We start from the raw sequence: 23,448 nt of genomic DNA on the forward strand, positions 1-23,448 counted from the left end.
ATTGTAACAAAATACATACTAAAACGAAAAAAAAAACGGATAGCCAAACAACCATAATACTTTAATACTGCAGCAAACACAGCTTTCTACTGCCCAGAAAAAGAAGAAAATAAAAATGACAACCAAAAAGGATTTTAAAATTTTGTGTGTCCCCTCTTTTGATGAACAGTTTTTTAAATAAAGATAAAAAAGAGATATGAGATACATTGCACGCTTGTTCTATTTGGCGCATAGGCATGTGGGCTTTAAGGAGGTAAAAACATTTCAAACTACTGTAAAGCAATGGAGTTTCCTTTTATTACCTGGCACGTTTTAACGGAAGTCTTTTTTATTGTTATTTGCAAACGAACGAGTAATTAAATTTATTAGGAAAGATTAAAGTGGGATTATTTTAATATAGCCACTACTGGTTCTATCGTTTTTAATGGTATATGATTCGTACAGAGCGAATGAGTAGTCTCGAGTGGGGGAAGTCCTTTTTATAAAACACATGAAATGTTAATTAAAAGAACCTTTTAACCTGTTTATTTGTACTATTTTAGTTCCCCTAATTAAGTAGCTGTTCCCATAAACAAAGTAAAAACCGTGAAATCTAATTTTTTATACATAACACAATCACCACCATTTAGTGCAGTCGTTAGTAGCTTCTTTGCTTAATGTTTCAAACACACACACACAATCGTTTTATTATAATTTTATTTTCCTATCAAGGCACATGTTTGAAATTTGCAATAAAATCCTTACATTGCTTCCGTCCAACAACATTTAACAGTAACGTGCATTTTTTCGTGATAATAACAGAAATATGCACAACACGCTTTATTTTTAAGTAAATAAAACAATCAGTCACCAAAACACAGAAGAAATCTAAAATTCTAAACTGTAAAGTTTTACTACTATAAATTTGATCAACAAATTAGTCCACCCAGCACGTGTGCGGATACAAACAACACCAGGAGAATGGTACAAAAGACGATCGTACACACAACCAATGAAATGGAAGATGCACACATACACAAACACACATAATAATAATAATTAACGCTAATTTGCAATTCGCTAGCATCAGAAGAACATCAAGAACAGGAAAGCATTATTAAAATGGTAGCGATAGTCACACACACACACACGCGCGCGCGCGGGAAAAGTAAGTGATGGACGAAGGAAATGGCAGCACAAGAGAGTAAGAGAGAGCGTGTAGGGTCCACAGACGGACACAGAAGGCAGATCACAGTCAATACTAAAATCAGCATTGCAACATGGTGGAACCATTTTCAGTAAAAACGTTTAAACTACCGATATACTACAGAGAAAACATGGGTTTGCTAATGGGAGACAGATTTCGAGATGGAACTACACCAACAAGACTAGAGAGCTAGGGATGGCAGCAGGATCAAACTGTGTAGCAGAATCACAACGACAACAATAGAGATTAAAACAGGATGTTTGTGTGTGTATGTGTTTAAGAGGAAACAAAACACAGAAACATTATCACGATTTATTCCTAAAGAGAGCGAAAGGGAAAAACACCGGGAATGAACGTACGAGGAACGTTGCAGGGCGGAGAAGGGTAGGTTTGTAATGGGAGGTGGTAGTGTCTTTTGAGGGGCGAGGGAGGGCGCATGGTTTAAAACAAACACATACCTGAACTGAGCCATGTCGGTCGGCCGGCGTGAGGTTTCCCAGCGTTCCTGTCTGCTTGGGCACGTCCGGCCAGGCGGCGACACCTCCTTTCGAATTTGTCTGCTATTCGATGGTTCCGACGATCGGAATTGATTGGTTAATCGGGGAGTGCGACGACGATGACCACGGCGACGACGATGACAGAAAAGTGATGCAAGTTTGGGAGAAGATCGTAACACAACACGATACACAGGTACAGGTAATAGCATAGCAATTATGCCACGTTTCAAGTTTATTTGTAAGCGCGAAGGAAGAGAGAAAAAAGAGAAAAAAAGAAACATTGGTACGAAGATCTGTGATAATAAATGCCCGTTTTGTCGTTACGCTTAAGTTGCTTAATGTAGCGAAATTAAAAGGATAAATCTCATGGAACTAGAAGTTGTATGAGAACACTAAACCAGCTGTGTAATGTATTAATGTTTATTTCGGAAAGGGAAGAAAAACACGCACAGGATGTTTCACTAACATCAGTTATTTAAACGGATAGGATCAATCCTAGAGTGTAACGCACAAGTGTAACACTATCTAACGTCCAATTTCATCCAGCACAACAAAGGGAGCGATTCGGGACAATCATCGATCAAAAACGGGTTACTAAAACAAGCCAAGTTGTTTCTTTTTTATAACAACACTACATACTTCCCGCAACAGCAACACACAGTAGAAGAAACGGACGAATTCTTACTAGTGCCATCTATGGGAAGTTTGATGATTCATTTTTTTTCGCTAGAAGGCGTAACTACATGCTCGACAAGAATACGTAAAATACAGGCGTACACACACACACATATGAGGACTGATACGTGGACCGAAAATGGAATCTTTGGATTTTGGTGGAACCATAGACTAAGAGGGATTCTTTTCATCCTGCACACAGCATGAACACGAACTGTGACAACTGACTGAGTGAGTAGTAATGATGGCAAGATGACATCAGACGGAACTGTACTAGCAGTAAATCCTCTAAAAATGGATATGATGATAGGAAAACACAGTTCCAAAAAAAGAAACAAATGGTACCAAACCTCAACTATTTGCATAGTCTCGTCGTTCAGTTCCTCGTCGTAGTAGCTGAAGAAGTCAGCACCTTCCTGTAGAGAAACGAAAGCCAAGCACAGCGGGACAGATTTGATCCGAATTATTATACCAGTAGAGTTTGTTGGTTTTTGCTTGTGCAACGACTAGACGATTATAGACGAATAGTACAACAACGACAAACAGGCAACGTAGAATCGTTCGTTTTATGCACACAAACATGTATATGCGCTTCCCGGCTCCAGGCACGCACTGACATTGGTGAGCAAGCAAAACACTCGTATACAAAAATGATAAGGATCGACTATTGTGTCAAGCAATAAATCCACCTGGACGCACTTCGGACAGAATAAACAAATCGTTAGTTCAAGGTGATGATAATGGTCCGACGATGCAGTCAGTACTCCGTCAGCTACCGACACGAACGGTTCCCGGTCCGATCATTTACGCTTGGCTCTTTCGCGTGCGTAACAAACATGGAGCAAACACACCATTCATCACAGTCATCTGATCCGCTGCGAAGCCTGGGTGAGGTGGAGATAAGATTGTTACGCGAATGCTACCGTCGTGGTCTGCCAGGCACGTTGGCGCCATTTCTGTTCGTGGACAATCATCTGAGATGGTGCGAAAAGATTCGTCTAAACTCTACCAATCCCACCGGAGACTGGAAGGGAACCGTATCGCCTATCGTGTGGAAACGGTTCTTCACGCTAGCGGTGGATGATCGGGAGCAGTTGACAACATCAGGCACGTTTGTGGCAATTACCGATGCAGAAAAGGTACGTTGTTATACACGCTAAATTGGGTTGATTACACGTTTTGCTTCACAGTGTCCGACGGTAGTGTTTTGGACGCTTCAAGAAGACTTGTCACCATTGAAACGTGCGCTAATGGAAACGGATAAGATCAACTGGATGAACGATCCGGCATTTAGTTGCGTTGCGCTAGAACACTATCCGATGTTACAAAGCGTTCTACAACAGAAGGCACCCCATCTTGAATTCCGCAATTCTACATTCTTCCGTTTGCCGGATTCAACAGCCAGGACACTACAACTCAGGTGATTAAGTTAATGATAACTGATCGTATATGAGAACATTACACTCCCTTTCGACTCTTTTAGCCTTCCGGATGGTTACGAGATACTGCCGCTGAATGAATCGCACGCCTACGAAGTTAACGACACATGGCCACACCGTTACGCAGGTTCGGAGGAATATTATCGATCGTTACTACGCCTGAATGGTGGTCTCGCATTGGCAACAACTACACCGGACACCGACCCTCAACAGAAACAGCTTGCCGGTTGGATACTGACCAACGAATATGGTGCACTTGCTCATCTCTTCATCCAGCCTGCCCATCGGAATCGAGGACTAGCATCGGTACTGGTGAAGGCTTGGGTGCTTCAGACGATCGAAACCTGGGAAAATGATGATCACGCCAAGGGTTCCGAAGTGATCGCATACATTATGGATGTAAATGTCGCATCACGGACGCTCTTTAAGAAGCTTGGTTTTATTGAAATGTCTAAATCCCGTTGGTCTAATCCTACTACCAAGTAGGAGTAACTTTAAAAAAAAATGCAATTTTGTATTATGCGCCACTGCGCCACTTGTAAACTGCAGTGAATCGTCTATCAATGAATGGTGAACAGGTGGTTGTTCAACACGCTATCTGCTCTGTAATTGCAACGAGAGCAAAGAATTGGACAGTGATGAGATCCAAAAATATCTTTTGACCTTTTGGGAATGATTTGGCGGACGTTTCTGAAGATGCAGGATTGGAGGTTGTTGAGGTGAATGTAATGGAGAAGTGAGTTGAAAAGCATAATTGTTTCGTAATTGTGTACAAAAAAGATTTCATTTTACGTACAATCTTCTTTAAGGAAGTGAGGAGTAAGTGTGGTGGTAAATGGTCTTAAAGAAAGGTAGAAATCTGTCGAGAAAAAAATAATTATGCAAAATGCATTCGTTTGTAGCTGGAACGTAAATGGGATCGATCAATCAAAATTTTAATTAGTTTAAATAATTTATCAAAAAAGACACATATCTGTGCCAAACAAAACATGCTAAACTAACACAAAACAAATACAGCTACACGAGAAATAAAGAATAAATAGAGAATTTCTTCAAAAACAATACTAAAAATTGTGTACAGGACGGAACATAAACAACTAAATACACAATCACTAGTGTACAGGTGTTTGTTTGCATGTCATACGATTGGTAAAATGTGTTCAAGGCCAAACGTTGTGTAATGTTGTATATTGTACGATTTATACACAGTAAACAGTTACAGATTGAAATAAAACTAAATCTATGTCGTCTTCAAACAAAACAAATAATATAATCCAAAATAATTATGAAAACGATGTAGATTAAACTCCAAGGGGATAGAGCAAAATATTTTTTGTGTTAAAACAGTAACACGAAACACTACACACGCACACACGATCTGATGAGGATATTCCGTTCTTGAAGAGCCACCATTTTGATGGAGTATTAGCGTTCGCAAGTGCATGTCATCGATGCATCACACATACAACAAACAAAGACCTGTTTTAGTCAACCCGAAGATGAAATGATTTGCATTCGCCGTTCGCTTATGGAGGTGGGTTAGACGACAAATTGTTATAAGTTTGTTTGTTTAGACAAATGGGTGAAAAAGATTGAATTGGATGCACAGTTTGTTAGAAATCAGGTACAAAAACATCCGTCGACGATCGTTCGGTCGAATGTTTTGATGTAATTATTGTTATTAAAGAAAACAAAATGCAATGCAGATGAACGTTTTACAAACATTTTCTAATGCAATAATGTGCAACAATCGCATTAACACCAGAAGGGAATAGACCAGTGTTCTGGGGGGGGGGGTGATTTTTATGTTCTCCGTCGAAAGACACAGGTTCATTGCTTGGTAAAGCATTGTGTGCGTTACAGGAAATCGATGCAGGATAAACGTAACCTAATTTTGTCACATAGCGCATAACGTAGATGGACCACTTGATTGCCAGGTGGAGAGCAATAGGTGATACAACTCATAATTAATATAGTAGTGTGTAACCATCTTACCTTGTTTGCTGGTGTATGTCTTTCTCGGTTTGGCGAAACAACAACCTCATGACCGGTCTGTAGCGAACCGACGGGCGTAGACTGTTGGGAAAGGAGGAAAAGGGATAAGCCATAAGAAGGTTGGATTTTAAACCCATTTTTACGTTTTTACTAGCAAAATGTTTTACAAAATGGAAGATTTCGCTGTATATACGACGAACAGTGCGAGCAAATACGGGGGGAAAGGTAGAGTAGCGTTACGTGCTGGGACGACTCTCACGTAAGTTGAACACATACTATTAGCAATATACGACACACGTAACAAGTGTGACTATAGAGTACCACATTTGTGTAACAGCAAAAGAAACTCAATCACTTATACCTTATGGCGAATCGATAATGCTAATTGAATTGAATTTATGATCGATGGAGAAACTTTTAACGCAAGTTTATAGTTATGTAAAACGTATCAAACTATCGCACATTCATCTTCACTAGGCGACAAAACGTTACGTAAAATGTATTCAATGGTCAATATCCTTATTTCTGCCTGATTTACGTAACTGCAACAAACAAATGTCAGATTTTATTCCCCCTCACGTGTTACAGCGAGAAATCGTATGGTATCGTAAAATCGGTTCAATCTATCAAACTTCCTGCGAAGTGGAAAATTTTTGCCGTACTACACAGTTCAAACCACGCAACCAAACAATCCAATTAGTGGTTTGTCCTTCCTTGTTACTTCCGTTCCGGAATATATCTATGCAATGATAAGCTTACGTTATGGAGCTTTGAAATTAATGAAATCTTTTTGTGAAATGATTCCTCAAATTATTATCCTATAAAATGTTGCTTTAAATTTTTGTTAATTTTTTCTATATGCAAAGTTGATAACTAGAGCATGAAAATCACAGATGAGAATAAATTACTTTACATTAAAACTGATGTTTTTCTAACACGAGCACGCAAACACTGACCATTATCAATTTGTCAGGACACTTTCAAACACAAATCTAGCGTTTTACGACCCTACACTAAATGAGCTTAACTATCGCAATATAATTTCTAATCACGGTGCTGTTATTGTTTCAAACATTACTTCTTCGCATATAGAACTCGAGCACCTTCTACAAACACATCGTAACATACACACACACACCTTCGCTGATTTTGTTTTCACGATGTGCGACGGTGGCGCATTGCGGAGCTGCCGCAGGACGTGAAAATTTGAAGGCTTCACCGATGGATGAGTGTGAGAAAATTGGATTCATTGTGATGCGTGTGACGTGTTTGGTGCGTTCCATGCACCATCCGAACAAAACGAAGAAAAGAATACATACGTATTGATTAGCATATGCAAGAACAGTTCGAAAAACCGGTGGCAGCGATTTGTAAACATCATGGATTTATTCCAAATTCTCTATTAGCGACAACAACTTGTTGAGCAAAAGGAAGAGGGATGAATTTTCATTTTATTTTTAAATGAATTTAATTTAAAAAAAATCAAACAATCTTCACGTGTTGGTCCAACGATATCGGGGGATTTGTGTAACTCATTCTGGAGGAGATTTAAATTACAATCCAGAAGGCAATTTCTTTTTGATTTCTTGAGATTTTGATGTTGACGCCAGCCGGGCACGTGTGCACTCACTGCACCGCGTATTGTTTCGATTTCAATTTCAAATGTGTTTAGTATAGGCACGTCGCTTAAGTTGTTGGATAACCGTGTTCATTTTTTTTTCCTCTATTAATTTCCTCTAGGGTAAAACGATAATAAAATATGAAACACAGCCGTACAGCGCGTATGAACACTAGGCGCTGTTAACATATCGGCACACATTGGGTTCCATTGATCTTTTGCGTTGCATCAGTTTTTTCACTAAAAAGATCAACCCTTTAGTCCAATATCTATCCGATACGTACCATCGTCTTTCCAGTCCAATCGAATTCACCATCGTCGACGTAGCCTTTAAAGTAGAACAGATCCTGAAACAGTCGCCTTAGATGATCGTAATCGGGCGTCTCGAAGAAGTCTAGCCGCCGCACGTAGCGCAGGTATTTGGCGAACTCCTCGGGATGACCATCGCAGAGTACCTAAAAGCAGACAAATCAGTTCGAAATTGAAACAAACAGCGTGTGGGTGCGTTGTGCAAATCAACTTACATCGATCGGTGTCGCTCGCTTCGTGTCACCAATTTTTTGGTATCGCTCTTTGAGTGTGTCCGCTTTAAGACCTTGCCATGGCAGTGAACCTCTTAGGAAATACATAAACATGTGGCCTAGTGCCTCTAGATCATCACGTCTGGATTGTTCTTTACCCATATGCGTATTGATCGACATATACCGCGCCGTACCCGTCAGCGATTTATGCTCTCGATATGGTATGTGTTTATTCGTATCTAAGTCAATATACTCTTTGGCGAGACCAAAATCTGTGAATGAAAGAAAATACAAATAGAAAATAAACATTAAAACGCGTTTGTCAAACATACTGTTGTCCTTACGTTTGTTAAACAGACAAACAAATAACCATTTTTCCACTCTCGATCATTGTTTTTGGAGTTAAATGCCTTAAAGAATCTACGCGTAGGCAATTGCATAAACATTGTTTCATAAAATTCATTTGTTTGTTACAAATATATAAAGTTAATGTTATATAACATAATTTTTTATCTTTCCAGCATGTCTGTTCGTAAATGTTGTCGCTGTAACAATGTCAAAAAATATGTTCATCTTTGACGGTTATTATGTACAGACAGACAGCAAACACTCATTTACCAAAAGAGTCACACAGTTTTACACTCCATCATTGCCCGTACCCGTCGTGTTAAATCTTCGCAAAAGGTTGACGGCGATATGCTAGCAACCAGTGCTGGTGTGTGGTTGAAAAATTAAAAATAATTTTTCACGGTTGGAAACATAACCCCCAAGAGAACTGAACACGTTTTTACCAACGAAGAAGGGGTCGCTCGGGAAGAAGCGGTCGCACTAGGAAGTGAGTGAAGAGTCCAATGCCACGCTTCTCAAAATAAAATCTATGAAACTTACATTCAGAGAGCATAGAACAACATTTTCGTTTAAAAATAAATTCAAAACTATAACAAAACTTTTTTTTAATTGCACTAAACTTGTTGTACGTATTGTTAGCTTCATTCATTTTCCAAAAGAAAATAAAAATTTGCTTCAATTTAGCATTGAAAAAAGTTTTTCTGCAGCAAAAAACACTCTCACGCTCGCAAGAACGCACCAACATCCCTTGTGGGGATCGAACCCACGACCTTTGGATTAGAAGTCCAACGCGCTATCCGCTGCGCCAAAGGGACATGCTGCCAACCAGCCGCTAACACCCGAACAGATTCTACACGCCATTCGGTTACCAACCAGTCGAACGAAACGCTTCACTCGCTCAGCCGAATGAACGAACCGTGAGTGAACGCCACGCTCCATAAGTCTCTTTCTCACCAGTAACGCTCACCGGTGCATTGCGTGTGAGAAGAATAATTCATCCTGCTTCGCACGAAGCAGTTCATTGCTCTCATCGCACGCACCTTACAAGTTCATTTTATCAAGATTTTGTTGTTGATTTTTTTCCTCCTTTTCCAACATAAAAGAGCGTTGGGTAAAAAAAAACGTAGAACATGGAAAAATGGTTTATTTGTTAAAACAAATGGATGGTTCAAAGCTACATACATGAAAAATAAACAAGACTACTTCACTTACCTATTATATGTATAATTTTATCACGTTTATTAGAATTTCTACCAATTAGAAAATTTTCGGGTTTTACATCTCTATAAATTAAATGACGGCTATGCACATACTCGATCCTATGGAGCTGTGGAATAGAAATTAATTAAACATACATTGATGCACACCCCATCAAGAAATGAGGATAAGCATTCCGGGGGGAAAATGAAAAGAAAAAGATAAGAAAAAATGGATTAGTAATGTTTCCTTTTGCTTAATTACTAGAACGCGCTCAGCTCACTTCAAACGATGGTTGGTGTAAAAATTTGTATTCGCAAACACCTTGTTTTATTTATTGCTTATGTTTTTTTCCGAACGTTGTGCTTGTCATTTTTAAAAGGAATAAAACATGCATTTTCAAATCAATGTTTCTCACTCTCCGTCTCTGCCATTCGTACTCTAATTGTGCTCTCCATTTAGATCTGATCAATAGATGTGATACTATAAGAAAAATAAATTGTAAATTGTTCTTTGTATTCGTTCAAACGTTTCGTCATCGTGAGTAAGTCGCGTGGACGTATGGTTAAGCATTTATACGTAGCTGCTGTCGAGTGGTTGATGAGTGCGTCATATGTGCAACATTAAATGCCGAGAGTGTTCCTGCGTCCACATGTGGACTGATTCGTTTGTTTGTGTGGGGAAAGCAAAATGTAAACGATATAATGGCGCGTGTTTTCGGTTGACGTAGCTGATGACGACCCAAAGCGAACCGTAATTACTATGTTTGATATCAGTGGTACTGTGCCCTCACAGGGGACACACACGCGTAATGATTGTTGATCGATGTAATGTAGCTATTTTTAGAGAAATATATTTAGCAACCTATCAATAGTTTAAGCATGATTGCATGATGCAGTAAAAGAAAAGATTAAAAATATCACCAAAACGGTAAAATAATCACAAGACTTCAAACGTTTTACAATATAATCTAGTCTTGTTTGATCGATTTTCATATAATTTCTTCTTCTAACATGTGAAATCATTACACAAACATTAGAGATTGAGATAAATTTCTTGACTGCAATCCATTCATTTCATTCCTGCAACGAAGCGAACTTTTTTTCTCCATCGGCCCCATCAACATTTAAAGACTATCGTACAGCAATCCATTATCACTAGCTGTCATTTGCCGGTGCTTTCTACGGTAATTCAGCACCGAAGATAAACACGTGCCCATTAATCTGCAATCCGGCAAAACTTTTCCCTCAAGAACAACTTTACTGTACACGGGGCCCGGCTGTGCTGCTACTTATTACCTTGCCCATCGAACAACAAGCGCGACTAAACAAATCCATTATAGCACCGTTCTGCTGTTTGTCCTTATCAGCGATCGAAGGATAAAATGGTGGCGCGCGCGGCGGTGTCGCACAAAACACTCAATTATCCTTCTGCGTACAGAGAACGCTGGATTGCGATACCGGGGGCGAGTGTTGCTTTTGACGAGTGTGGTGCTATCGGTCTACTTCACTGGCCGCAGTAAAGCAAAGAGCGAACGAATGAGTGAACAAATTGACGGTAACATACAAACCTTCGCTCAATCAGTTCTGCAAACAGTGTCCCCACACATTCCCAATCTTGATGACAAACCGGACGAAAAATCCCTTGGCAAAGGTCAGTCAACGGAGTTGGTTGGCAAAAAGAGGCCCAGACAGGCTAGCTGTGTATGTGTTAGACCGAGATCAGAAGGACACGAGAAAAAATGAAAAGGGTGAAACAAGCCAACCATCATCGTGTACCGGTGCCAAGTGCTCTCTCTTTAGTAAAGGCACGAGGACACGATTAATTGCTACCCACAATAATGTGTGAATAAAGAAACAGTAATGATCCTTTCCAAAGCGTTTAGCTGGGTTAACGAGATCATTAGCACAGTGTATACGCATATACATCTCGCAAAAAGTTATGCTCTTTATATCAATTATAGAGTAAATAGAGCTACCGAGTAAATATTCTTGAGTTGGGATGAAAAGCTTCGAGTCTACAAGTAAAGACTTATTCCAAAAAGGGGATAAAGAACCAATCATAAAGTAAATGCAGTTTTTTTTTAAATGAACCTCCCTCCTTAAAAACTTCTTTACATTTCTGATGTTAATCTGTACATTCCGTTTTTCGTAAACACGCTGACCGACCATCAAAACAAAGGGCACGAAGAAAGTCATAGTACACACCCCACCAACAACGGCAAAGGCGACGGTGACAACCATCAACACAATATGTTTTTCAATGACTTAATAAACCATTTGGATGCAGTTTTAGACCCGCTTCGGGCACACGGTGAGCGGCGAGTAGCAACGGAATTATAACAGTTGGGGGGAACATCACCCCCGGAGAGGTGTGTAAATGCTTTTGTTGGTTGGAGTTGGCAGGAGATGACATTAAACGCTAACTCCTTCTGTCTAATTGTGTGCTAATTGTTGTTGTACTCTGTATGCCAGAGTGAAAGCAGAAGGTTTTGGAATGCTATTATGCAAGTAGCTTCTTTCCAACAAACTTCACGGGAGGGTGAGAATGGAAAATGTTGCTAATGCTAATGAATTTTAGAAAGGAATAAATTAAACAATATTTTTGAAGAAAAAAGTGTGATGTTTAATTTTTAAACATTTTTTAAATAGTTAAATTAATATCTTCTTCTCATGTGGTACTAGACAGAGCCTCATTCAAGAGAAATTTTTTTGGGTGCAGCATTTCTACCTTTCTTGAATTTATTTAAACGTACTAGGATAGTCATTCTTGCGTAATAGAGTAAAACACGATCCGGATGGGATTTGAAACCCGGCCCTGTCGATCAGAGACCGGAGCGTATAACGCATACACCACCGCGTTGCGCTAATTAACTATAACTTAATAAATGTATAAAACGAAGATAGCAAATATACACAAATGATAAGCAATACCTTTGCTAAGGAGATTTCCTATATATGATATTGGAAATTCCAATACGGCGCGAGAACACCTTTCAAGTGATGCAATAACAGACGTAACAGACAGAGTTACTGGTCAGCAGATCGTGGTAACACCCTTTGCCCTAACATAATTCTTCTTGGTCTGTTTCGAATGAGCGAGGTCAAGGAAGAACACCGAGGGGAGTTACTGCTCTCTCGGTAGGGATTATTTTTTTGCCAACGTACACACAAGCGTTACCCCCACACGACTTCAAGAGGCAAGACGGACGCGGTTCTGGTCCATCTGCTTCTTATGTTTAGCAATACCGGAGTATCTGACTTCTACGCACACACCACACATGTCTGGCACAAATGGTTGTGTTTAGGTTTGTATTCTAAATTTAGCACACATACACACTCACACACCTCAACAATAATCACAATCTAATCGTGTACTTCACCACATCACGAACCTTAATGCTTCCCGTGGCGTGGGGATAAGTCCTTCCCATTCCGTCTAGCCGACGGTGTAAATCTTTTGGCCGACATCTCTTCTTTCAGATGCTCAAGGAGCGTTGCGTTGCGTAAGAAAAGTAAGAACTCGTGAGCAGAATTGCTATGTCACTGCCACTGCCGTTGCTGCCACAGTCAGCGTCTCAGCAATGGAACCACAGGCTCATCATCACCATCTTCCTTCGTTCGCCAATCAATATTTCTCCTTTCGTTGCCAAAACCGACTCCTCGTGTGTTTCGAGCGCGCCCGTTCATAATAAATATCAAGTATGCAAAACATATCCGGTGGAGAAGTTGTTTTTCCATGGTTGGTGCGCGCGCTGCTGATAAAACCGTACAGCATTGTTGATTAACGGAAATGGGAGAATCTACCTATTCCTTCCCACTCAGAGTGCTTAGCGCGATTTGTTTTCCAAACCTGATCTAACAACCGACTCCATTTTGTGAAAACAGTGAGTGCCTGGGCTGGTACGTGCTTCCCATTTCAATAAACGCACCGTTGTTGCGTTGCACACACTTGGAAGTAAGAAGTAAAACTTTTAATGTGCTCACATTCGTACGCTGGATGTAAACAATCGATTATGCTGAAGCGAATAGTAGAATCTCAACCAAACATTTTTTAATAGGAAACCCTAAATGAAAACCTAAGTTGAGCATTAAGTTAGCAAAAAAAAAAATGTTGCGAGATATTCAACTCCCGTTGTTAACATTCCCCTCCTTTGGGGGGGAGAGTCGGGGATGAGTTTCAAATATTACTATCAAGCAAAAAATAAGATAAATTTAAGCTTCCGAAGGTAGCTTCTTTACTGAATGTTATACCGAGGGATGGAAAATCCTTTGTCGAACCTTTCTCCGAATTGGTTGATTAAAATTGAAAACGTTTTCAAAATGACTCTTCTTCTTCCACCAAAAAACGCCTACGCAATCTAAAGGACAAGAAGAAAGGGCTTTAAGGCTTGCATATTTTAGCAAAAAAAAAAAAAAGGTTCCGTTTGCTTCATAAAAAATTTTAAGACTTTAAAAGCCAACACAGCGAAACATTTATATGCTGTGCAATACAATTAAAGAGGAAAGGGATTTTTCCATAAAATAACTTTCAAGTAGACTGAAGGTATAAAAATACCATTCCCATTGTATAGCACGTGGCCAGCAAAATGATACTTTTTATATCGACTCACTACGTTCAAATCCCAGCGGGAAATAAATTCCATTTTTTCGGAAACAAGCAACAGTTCTATACACACACACGCATACACACCTAAATATCGATCGGAATGTAGTATTTAAAAAAAAACATACCAACTAGCAAACCAAATACCAATGACACTGACAATGAAAAATCAATTCACTTAGCGTAACCACTTCACACACAGAAAACCCAACACATTCAGGACATACTTCCCGCCATATCTTCCTTTCGGTAAGCAGTGTCTCCTCGGAAATGCAATTCCGGACGATAAAAATAAGTCAAGGGTAGGTTTTGCCGGGTTTTCCACTCGATGACGATGGTGATGCAATGGCGACCGCTGTATCGACCAGAATGATTGGTGAGTGAGTGTGCGACTAAGGGTGTGTCCTTACATTAAAAATTCCACCTTGTCCGTTTATTTAAATACATCTCACTCCCCGCACAGGTGCCATACTATGTTGTGTGTACGATGCGCATGAGGTATTGGAATGAACTTGATGCAAAACAACAGCAAACCAAAACATCTGCATTGAGCAGGACGACGTCTCTTGCACTACACGCTGTAAAGCCGCCTTCTGCTTGCTTCCATATCCAGGACACATGCCGATAGATCCGTCCATCGTCCCTTAAGGGGTTATACATTCCACTGCTTTAAGGACAGAAATGAAACGACAGAAAAGGACGAAAAAAAACACAAACTGCTTCCCTAGCGACAGTATGTCTATGACCTGAAAAGCGATTTCCTCCCGCTGCTGACACAGAAACGTCATCGATGTGACTCGGAAGAAAGGGAACAACATTTTGTATGCATAAACACTTACATCACGAGTACCTTCGCACACACAGCGCGCGATGGTTCGTCCTTTGGCGCTCGATAAATCAACCCAATGCTCGGAAAAGTGTTTCACCAGACTCTTGTGAGCCGAAACATCACCAAGCTTTCGTCTAAAAGCCCTTCTTTTCAAGACACGTACCACAGCTGTTCATAAATATTTTCTACTCAAAAATTTGCCATGCAATTTGTAATCGATAACTGACTGTTTCGGGGCGTGGGTGTGTATAAAAAAAACCGCGAAAAATAGTAACACAAATGTTAAGTTCGTAAAGGTGTTACCATGAGCCATATTTAAATCGCAATGCCTCACCACCATCGCAATGTTACACAGCAGCAGGTATGGGATATGGAAAAACATCCAAAAAACTGGGTGTTAATAAGCGTAGTAACATTAATGTGTGATCACTGTGCTGTCACCTTTTGCCAAAAAACGACGTAGCAGTTCTGTTGTTAGTTTCGCTCTTTGAGAGAAGACCAGTGGAAAATAAAACCAGCATTATGCAAAAAACCTGCGTCCCAACAATGTGTCTAGAAATGGATCAGGCTTCACTGCTGTACGTTTCCTATAGGGAACAGGTATTAAAAAGCCACAATGATACAAGGGTTGAATATTTCAAAAGTTTTGAAAATGAGTACCGTTGCAAAAGTCAACAGTTTTAACAGCTGGCAAATGGATATTACTTTGTCTTGTTTTTTTCTGTAACAAACAGCAGAACCAGTTACACCAAACCTTGTTCAAACAAGTTCGCTAGGAAGCCATAGAAAAGGTTAAAATAAAATTCACAAATAAATGAAACCAAACAAAAAAGGGATTAAAAATACAGTGCGTAATATAAAACAAGCGCAACATTATTCCAGTCTCGTCGTAAAGACAAAAGTTGATAAAAAAAACCGGTAACAGCAAAAGAATCAATAAAAAAGCAAAACGAATTATAAAAAAAAAACAATAGATTTCATTCTGATTATCGTATCCCCATTGCGTATGAAAAGAAGCTTAAATTAAAAAGACCCACTTCCGTTTAATGCACAACATGTAACATCAAAAGCGGTGAAACGCCGAAAGCTGTCCTCTACGAAGAAAAAAAAACAAAAGCAGTAAATTTTAGTTTTGTAAAGCTTTATTTTGGCGACGAATTGGGCAAGCGAATTGCGTATGCGGTAGAGCAGTGCGTTATCAAGGTAACGAACCGTCATCGCAATGCGTTAGTTTAAACCAAGGTTAAATACTGCAGTTGTGATGGTTTAAACAGACACGCGCGCGCTACAGCAAAACTTTAAATTAAACCATTTCCAGAGCTCATCCCCTACATTAATTCCACGTGTGTGCGAGATGGCAGACAGTCGTCGCTGTTCTGTCGCTGTTGTGTGAATGCTACTGATCACACTGTTTTGTAGTTTAAAATAAAATACAAGCAGCCGCATATACGTATACCGCGCGTACAAGCAGTGCGCACACAGGGGCGCAATTTATTCTGCCAGTAATTGGATTAAGGGAGCGCGCGTACTTTCGGTAGAACTTTTGATTTAGCGTAGCGTGATATGCTTGCACTAAGTCGTGGTGGTTAGCGTTTGACCTTTAGCAGCATTGAGTTTATGCTGTTGTGCAATGCCGGGCACGTTGTTGAGAGAGGGATAGAAATGTTCGCTTTTCTCGTATTACCACGCACGCACAGACAGCCGGCAAGAGATTCAATTTTAAATTGAAAAATTGCTGGATGGAACATTAGGTGGATCTCCCCGTGAAGCGAGAAACTCCTTTCAGTGTGTTTTCTTTCTTATGGAGCTCGGAGAATTGAAAAACAAAACAAATACTAAATTAGTTAGATCCCAGACACTCGGATATTAAACGAGTATGTACTGAAAACAAAAATACTTCCAATGCTTTTCATGAGTTGGAATCACAAAAAAATCGATTTTTTTTGGGGATTTTTTCCACAGTCTTGGAATCATACAAAACAGGATGAGAACATTTATGTCGTACGGCAGCACATCATAGAAATACAGCGCCGTCGTAATACGTGAACACATACTTCTTCCTCTAAGAAGTCGTCATTAATGTTTTACTAGAAATAATTAAAAAAAAACAAAACAGTGTAAAGTATAAAAGAAAAAAACTAAGATATGTAAAAAAACAGTCTGTATGTCATCGTTCCATAAATCGATCGAAAAGCGAAGTAGCAGTAAGTAACAGCAGTGCTGGTAGTGTAATAGTAGAAGTGAAAGTAGAGTGTAAATCAAAAGTAAAATAATGTACAGTACGTGTTAAATTACATAGAGAAAAAAATACAATGCAAAAAGAAAAGTACAAAAATGCGTAAACGCATTCACATACACACACACATTAAACAATCCCTTCTTTATCAATATGATTGTTACGAAAGAATACAATATTTTCATAAAGAAAAAAAAACAAAGATAAAACCATCGATTCAGAACATTGTATCGGATTATACATATGTGAACAGCATTAAAACACATCGTGTTTGTTTTAGCGTGAGAGTGAGAAATTGAAAAATCGAAACCCTTATGTAATTATTTTTTTATGTTAACTTTAGGAAAAAATATTATTTTTCAAAAAATAATTCTAAACATTAACTACGTTGGACGTGAGAAGAAAAAAATGTCAGGGAAGTGTTTGCTAGTACTGACCGACCATCGCTGTGAGCTGGCATTCTTTTTTTTTAATGTTACTTACTAATTGTATTGCTATCATCAGTACTGTCTTCAGCGAGAATCGCCGGCCGCACAAATCGAACAGATCTTCGAGCGATGGGCCGAGCAATTCCATAACTAGTGCATTGTATTTACCGCACGGCCCGAAGTAGTAAACCTCCGGTATTCCTTCCGCTATAGCGAGCGAAGTTAGTGGTTCAATTCCCGGTTGAGCGCGGTTGCAGCAGCAAATCCCAGTACGGAATTGCAGTGTCGCACGCACCCCACATTAACGCGTGTTGATGTAGAGAAGGTTAACATCAGCGAAGGTAGATAGAAGAAAGAAAAAACAAAACAAAACCGCGAATGCACAATGCAAACAAATAGATTTAGATAAAGAGCAATATTGTTTGGTTTTAACAAATTAACAGATTCACATTATTATTTTAAATTTATTTTACAACAAAAACGAAACAACAACAATTATTATATTAGAGTTCAATCAAGGGAATAATTCCGGGAATAGTGGAGATAGAGATAGGTGCATCATAAACAAAACCAATCAAATGCCACAAAATGGTTGGCACGCATCATGTTGGTACGCAGAGTGTAGTGTGTAACAACAGGAGTAAATTGGAAGTAGTACACAACGAGAGAATAGGTTGAAAAGTAAGGGACACAGCAAAGAGAGAAAAGAGATAAGAAAATATAGAAAGAAAAATGAGACAAAAAAGAGTACAAAAATACAAAGAAAATATAATTATTATATTAGAAATGTTTTTTTAAATCGGAAAGTAAAATTTTCTAGAGTAATTTATATAAATTTTGTATCACTTATATAAAGGGCCGCAGGCAGAAAAAGGGATGAAAATATACACTTCTTACATAAACAACACAGCGGACCATTACGCAATCCTTCTTCTTTTTACAACCGTTTACAGTTGCATTTAAATAGAGTTTAAACGCGAAAACAATTACTTTCATAGGGTGGTGTATAGAAAAGTGGAACAACAACAATTAGCAAAGTTCGAAAAGTGAGTTAAAAAACGTGCCAAAAAATGTGAAAAGAAATATTTAAAATAAACTCGAGAATTTTTAATAAAACAATTTTGTACGATCGAAAACACAAACGCTTTCGTACGAAGATGACATGAAGGGACCAACGTTTGCAGCACTGTAAATGGCTTTTGAATAAAAAAAAATCTTATGTTACTATTTTGTTCAATAGAATCATTTCCATTGCTTCTGCCATGGTTTTAAATGCCATTTTGAAGTTTTTTGCGTTATGGGAAGGAATGTGTTCCACCAGATGCTCAATCGTCTGAACTAGCGAATTATCACGACGAATAAAGGCGAGAAAACATGAGTATATCAGCACTATTGTTTACAAAGAAAAGGAAACAGTTTGTTTTTATTCTCTGCAAACTGTAAAAGGAGAATAAAAAATATCCTTTACAAAAAATTAACGTGTACTAGCTTTAAGTCAAGCGTTATTATAAGTGCAATCTATCAAAAATAATGGAAAGGTCGACTAATCGAAGTTGCATCATAAGGATGCCTAATAAAAACATTTGCAATAATATTTTAATTTCTTAAGACCAACGAGCATAGATGCATTCGCAACAGTTGTGAAAACGAATATGTTTGATCGCTTTTTGTTTGAATATATCACTAATTCTTGAAAATACTGGATAACAACTGCATCCTCTACCTCACAGGAAAAACCGAACCCGGAGGATGAAATCGTTCATGATGCATTTTGGATTCAAGAATTTTAGCAAACAGCGGAAGGGACCGGGACCATGATTGGAAAATATAGAAACAAAAAGAAAAGAAAAGACGGAAGAATGTGAATGTGAATGACGCATGGTTAATTACTACTACTTCGCTTTTTTCACTGATTTGTTACGTGTTCTCAATCCATACAGCAATATACTACCGGAAAGGCGGATTGGCAATCATAGTCCAGAGCATTAGTAGTTGGTACACGGTGTAGGATGGATAGTACGAAATACACATGGATCAACGTCTTGTGGAACGTGATCGATTAATGATATTCATGGTTCATCACAAACCGAAAGGTAAAATTGTACTGAGTTGTTTTGTTACATGCTGTCAACATTGTTTCCGATTGCGATGGTACTAACATTACAAACAAACACACACGCACACACACGCACATATACAACTAATTATAAAAAAAGAAAAAAAGATATTTTTATCTTGCTAGTAAATAAAAATAATAATTGGATTTAATTAAAAATTTAAAATATCAAAGGCTTAAATTTTAAAAATCAATAAAAAACCCTTTTAATACATAATATATTTAGGACAAAAAGCTGTTTCAAACTTATCTTCAATAGAATATTAAAAAATCTAACTTTAAGCTTTAATTTTGCATTAAGCAAAGCAAACATAAAAAGAGACAACAAAACAATCACATAAACAACTCGGTACATTTTAAAACAAATTAAAAAAAGGAAAAATAATTCAATACGATAAATAATATGACAAAAAAACATAATTAAAGAAAAGAAAAACATATATCCCAAAAATCACACAAAACTATTGTAAAACAATATTCCCGAAAAAAAAACTATAGAAAAAGACAAATGTTACAAACGGTTTAGCTAAGATCGCAAATAGAACACAATCAGTAATATATAAATAAAATTAAAGTAAAACAACACGATTGTATCAAACAACTAATATATACAAATTGAACAAAACAGTAAAAGACAAACTAACACAATGCACTCTGAGCATAGAACAGAGGTCTGGATTTGCGTTTGAAGCGATTTGCTTTGGAAAATAACAATATCAGTACAGCACTGTTTATTGCAATTTAAATCATTGTTTTGTCACAAATAGTCACTATAGTGTCGTGTGGGTCGGTCCATAATGTCTAGTCAAACTTTTATTTTACTTTTTATTTCCCTCTGATCTACACACTGTAAACAAAACACAGCATTAAAAGCTAGCAATTATGGATGGATATGAAGTAGTGTAGAGTGTTTCTAGCAATTATAAGCAATTGTGCGGTAAGGGCTAGGCACTGAAATGCTCCCAATAGCGGAGTCAATTTGTCGTGAATGTGAAATGATCGTTTGTAGCATAAATGATTGTAAGATATGGAAAACAAAGATAGGTAAGACATAAACTCAATGTTCAGATCCGAATGGAGAGAGCACGCACGCGCGCGCTCGAGGCTCGATCAGGCATTCTAATGCTTTCTATTATTTACGCACTGGCAGACGAATCGGAAGTCTATCGGAAGGGGATAAGGAATGATGGTAAAGGTTTCGCGGATGTATGAAGAACAAATTTTTAACACCAACAAACGGGTGAAACGTTAGAAAGAGAGAGTGAGCTTGTTCGTTTGGAAACACCCGGACACGCGGGATACGCGCATTCGACACTTACTAGCTGCTTAGCAATCATCAGTACAGTCTTCAAGGAAAACTTCCTTCCACATAACGTAAAAAGATCTTCTAACGATGGTCCCAACAGTTCCAGTACCATTGCATTATACCGGCCGCCGCACGTACCGAGGTGATACACCCTCGGGATCCCTTCCGGTGGGGACTGGGTATCTGTGATCGATGTGCGTATTGTGTGCGTGAATGTTGTATATGCCGGGGGGTGGCGAACACAGACATACACAACGCGGGTATATGGCAAGATGGATGGATGGAAGAGAGATCGTGCGGATGCACAAAACGAATTGGGAATGTAAATAGGCAGAGAAAAATCAATCAGTGAAATAGAAAACATGAACAATTTACATAATAGGTACAACTAGGTCTTTTAATAGATTTTAATTAAAAATGAAACAATTTAATATTTTGATTGAACAGGTTTTGATATGATGAAATTTTTATTCTTTATAACGAAGCAAATAATAAATTTGACAATTCACGTGCAAACACAAAGAAAATGTGGCATTTTTTTTGTCCAGGCAGTAAAGTAGAATAGATAATCAAGAAAACGTACAACAAACAAATAGAACCATCAATACCGAGAGATGAAAGAAGAGAAAGATGCAAAATGTTGATGAAGATGTAAAGCTTAACAGTGATTTAAATTAAGGTTCATAGTAAACATACACGCTATGACTCGTATGTTCAGAAGTGATTAAAAAAGGAACAATACAATAGTACAAAAATGGTAAATGGAATATTTAAAGCGCAACTTTTGTATTTTTTTTTTCATTATTCAAAAATTACAAACAATAAGAATTTAATTCTTGGAAGATCTAAATGAAAAGAACGAAAGCTAAAAGAAAGAAAAAGAACCTATGAAATGAGGAATATGGAACATTATAGAAAAAGCCACTAAAGAGACACAAAAGTAGCTAGCGGGAAAGCTTGCGAATATCTCTCATGGTCCCAAATCGATGGAGGCCATACAACGGGGAGGGGAGGAAACATAAGACACAAACACGAACATCGCTAAAACAGACTTTGCAGTCTTTCTCTTCATATTTTCATCCTCTTTCTGCCTGTTTAAGCCCGCCATCTTTTGATTTGAAAACCCAAATCGAAAAGGGTTATCATTGTAAACTAAAAGATAAATCGAACGTACGGCCAAGCTTTATCGAAAAAAAAGTCTCATTACATTAGTTATAGTTTGTATCAGATCAAGAACCGATCAAGATAATTAACAATTATTGAAGTGTCAACTTGTAAAGAGATATGTTTTTTTTTCGATATGCTGCGAAGGCGTGTAAATAATGCTTTTCTTAAATTAACGTATAATAAACACAACAATACAAAGAAGAGGAACACAGTAAACGACAGTAAGAAGCGACAGTTTGCGGACTTGGGAAAGGAAAATTTTTGAAAGTGAAATATTTTTGTACTTTTTTTGTAATGTACTTCAATTCAATATTTATTATCTTAATCCAAAAAGAATATAAAGTTATCAAAGCTATTATTTTCAATGGATTACTTTTTTCATCCAATTGAAGTTATTGAAGCATAATTTTAATCAGACTAGGATACAAATTGGGAAGACTGAAAATAATTGAAGATTCGGTAATATGTTAAGCTTGCGTCAAAAGATAGTGGAAATCGCAGGCAGTATAAAAACAGATATACAAATCAAAGTTGAAGGAAAGTAACAGGAATTGTCCGACTTATATTTTTTTTTGCTTGAAGCGAAGAAATCATAAACTTAAATACAGAGATAGTAAGATATAAATATAAAGTTGAAGATAAAGATACTTACCGTGTGCCCCTAGTAATTTGTAAAACCTATACTCTAAGTGTAATTGTGGTGCTTTTGATTTCATTGACTCCATTTTTATTGCTACGTGTTCATTGTTGTATAGGTTTTTCCCTGCAAGAAGAAAAAGAAACAAAGAAGTGCACAAAACAATATTAGTGAGAAAGTCTTTCGTAGAGTAATGGGCTTAACGTAAACGACCTGAAAATCATGGCAAATCTTGCTCATCAAATCTTGAATCGGTGATTTATGTTAATAAGCATTGTATTCGCACACAATAAATCGCACATAGCATACTCTTCCAGAGCAAATTAACGCAACCGGCAAAACTTGCGTGATGTCCGGCTAAAACTTGTAAAAAAACGAATTAAGAATTTGATTTTTGGACGAAATGTAAGATAAGAGGAAGTCTCGTGTACGTATTGTATATATTTCATTGAAGCACGCAAATTAGCATGATCGTATGAATGTTTTCAGGAAGCTGAGATAAAATATTGAGTGTTTCTAAAACTTTGAACAATATGTGGGTTATTTGACTGAATTAGATTAGGCTTACTTCTGTAATCATCATAAACACCAAGTGAATAAAATTAAACTATTTTTTTCACAAATAGCAATTTGCAACTTAACCTCAAA

The 23,448-nt window shown here is 38.0% G+C and overlaps 2 protein-coding genes and 1 non-coding gene across 24 annotated transcripts in view; 1 reads left to right on the plus strand and 2 right to left on the minus strand.

Moving 5' to 3' along the window:
* Positions 1-23,448, minus strand: part of LOC125762476 (casein kinase I) — an 84,482-nt gene that overhangs the window by 12,263 nt on the left and 48,771 nt on the right. For 8 of the 22 annotated variants that reach the window (XM_049424604.1, XM_049424600.1, XM_049424603.1 and 5 more), the window contains 9 exons: positions 22,816-22,926; positions 21,010-21,179; positions 9,492-9,606; positions 7,935-8,203; positions 7,695-7,865; positions 6,931-7,005; positions 5,793-5,873; positions 2,709-2,774; positions 1,645-1,746 (listed from right to left, as the gene is read on the minus strand). In XM_049424604.1, the coding sequence (XP_049280561.1) occupies positions 1,645-1,746; positions 2,709-2,774; positions 5,793-5,873; positions 6,931-7,005; positions 7,695-7,865; positions 7,935-8,203; positions 9,492-9,606; positions 21,010-21,179; positions 22,816-22,926 (1,160 nt within the window). Of the gene's footprint in view, positions 1-1,644; positions 1,747-2,708; positions 2,775-5,792; positions 5,874-6,930; positions 7,006-7,694; positions 7,866-7,934; positions 8,204-9,491; positions 9,607-17,629; positions 17,782-21,009; positions 21,180-22,815; positions 22,927-23,448 lie in introns of all 22 variants that reach the window. The other 14 variants (XM_049424606.1, XM_049424605.1, XM_049424611.1 and 11 more) reach the window with 14 other exon arrangements.
* LOC125762481 (uncharacterized) lies at positions 3,050-4,917 on the plus strand. Its single transcript, XM_049424628.1, has 3 exons — positions 3,050-3,497; positions 3,549-3,778; positions 3,842-4,917. The coding sequence occupies exons 1-3, from the start codon at positions 3,093-3,095 to the stop codon at positions 4,281-4,283; spliced, it is 1,077 nt and encodes a 358-aa protein (XP_049280585.1). The 5' UTR covers positions 3,050-3,092; the 3' UTR covers positions 4,284-4,917.
* Trnar-ucu (transfer RNA arginine (anticodon UCU)) lies at positions 9,022-9,094 on the minus strand. Its single transcript has one exon. It is a non-coding gene; the product is annotated as a tRNA-Arg (tRNA).

This window comes from Anopheles funestus, chromosome 2RL (genome assembly GCF_943734845.2).
Source record: "Anopheles funestus chromosome 2RL, idAnoFuneDA-416_04, whole genome shotgun sequence".
Taxonomy (NCBI): Eukaryota; Metazoa; Arthropoda; class Insecta; order Diptera; family Culicidae; genus Anopheles; species Anopheles funestus.

Bases quoted from the DNA above. Each gene is read 5' to 3' on its own strand.
- LOC125762481 (XM_049424628.1), top strand. From the start codon at position 3,093: ATGATAATGGTCCGACGATGCAGTCAGTACTCCGTCAGCTACCGACAC. The intron at 3,498-3,548 runs GTACGTTGTTAT...TTTGCTTCACAG, and splicing joins CAATTACCGATGCAGAAAAG to TGTCCGACGGTAGTGTTTTG. The intron at 3,779-3,841 runs GTGATTAAGTTA...CGACTCTTTTAG, and splicing joins GCCAGGACACTACAACTCAG to CCTTCCGGATGGTTACGAGA.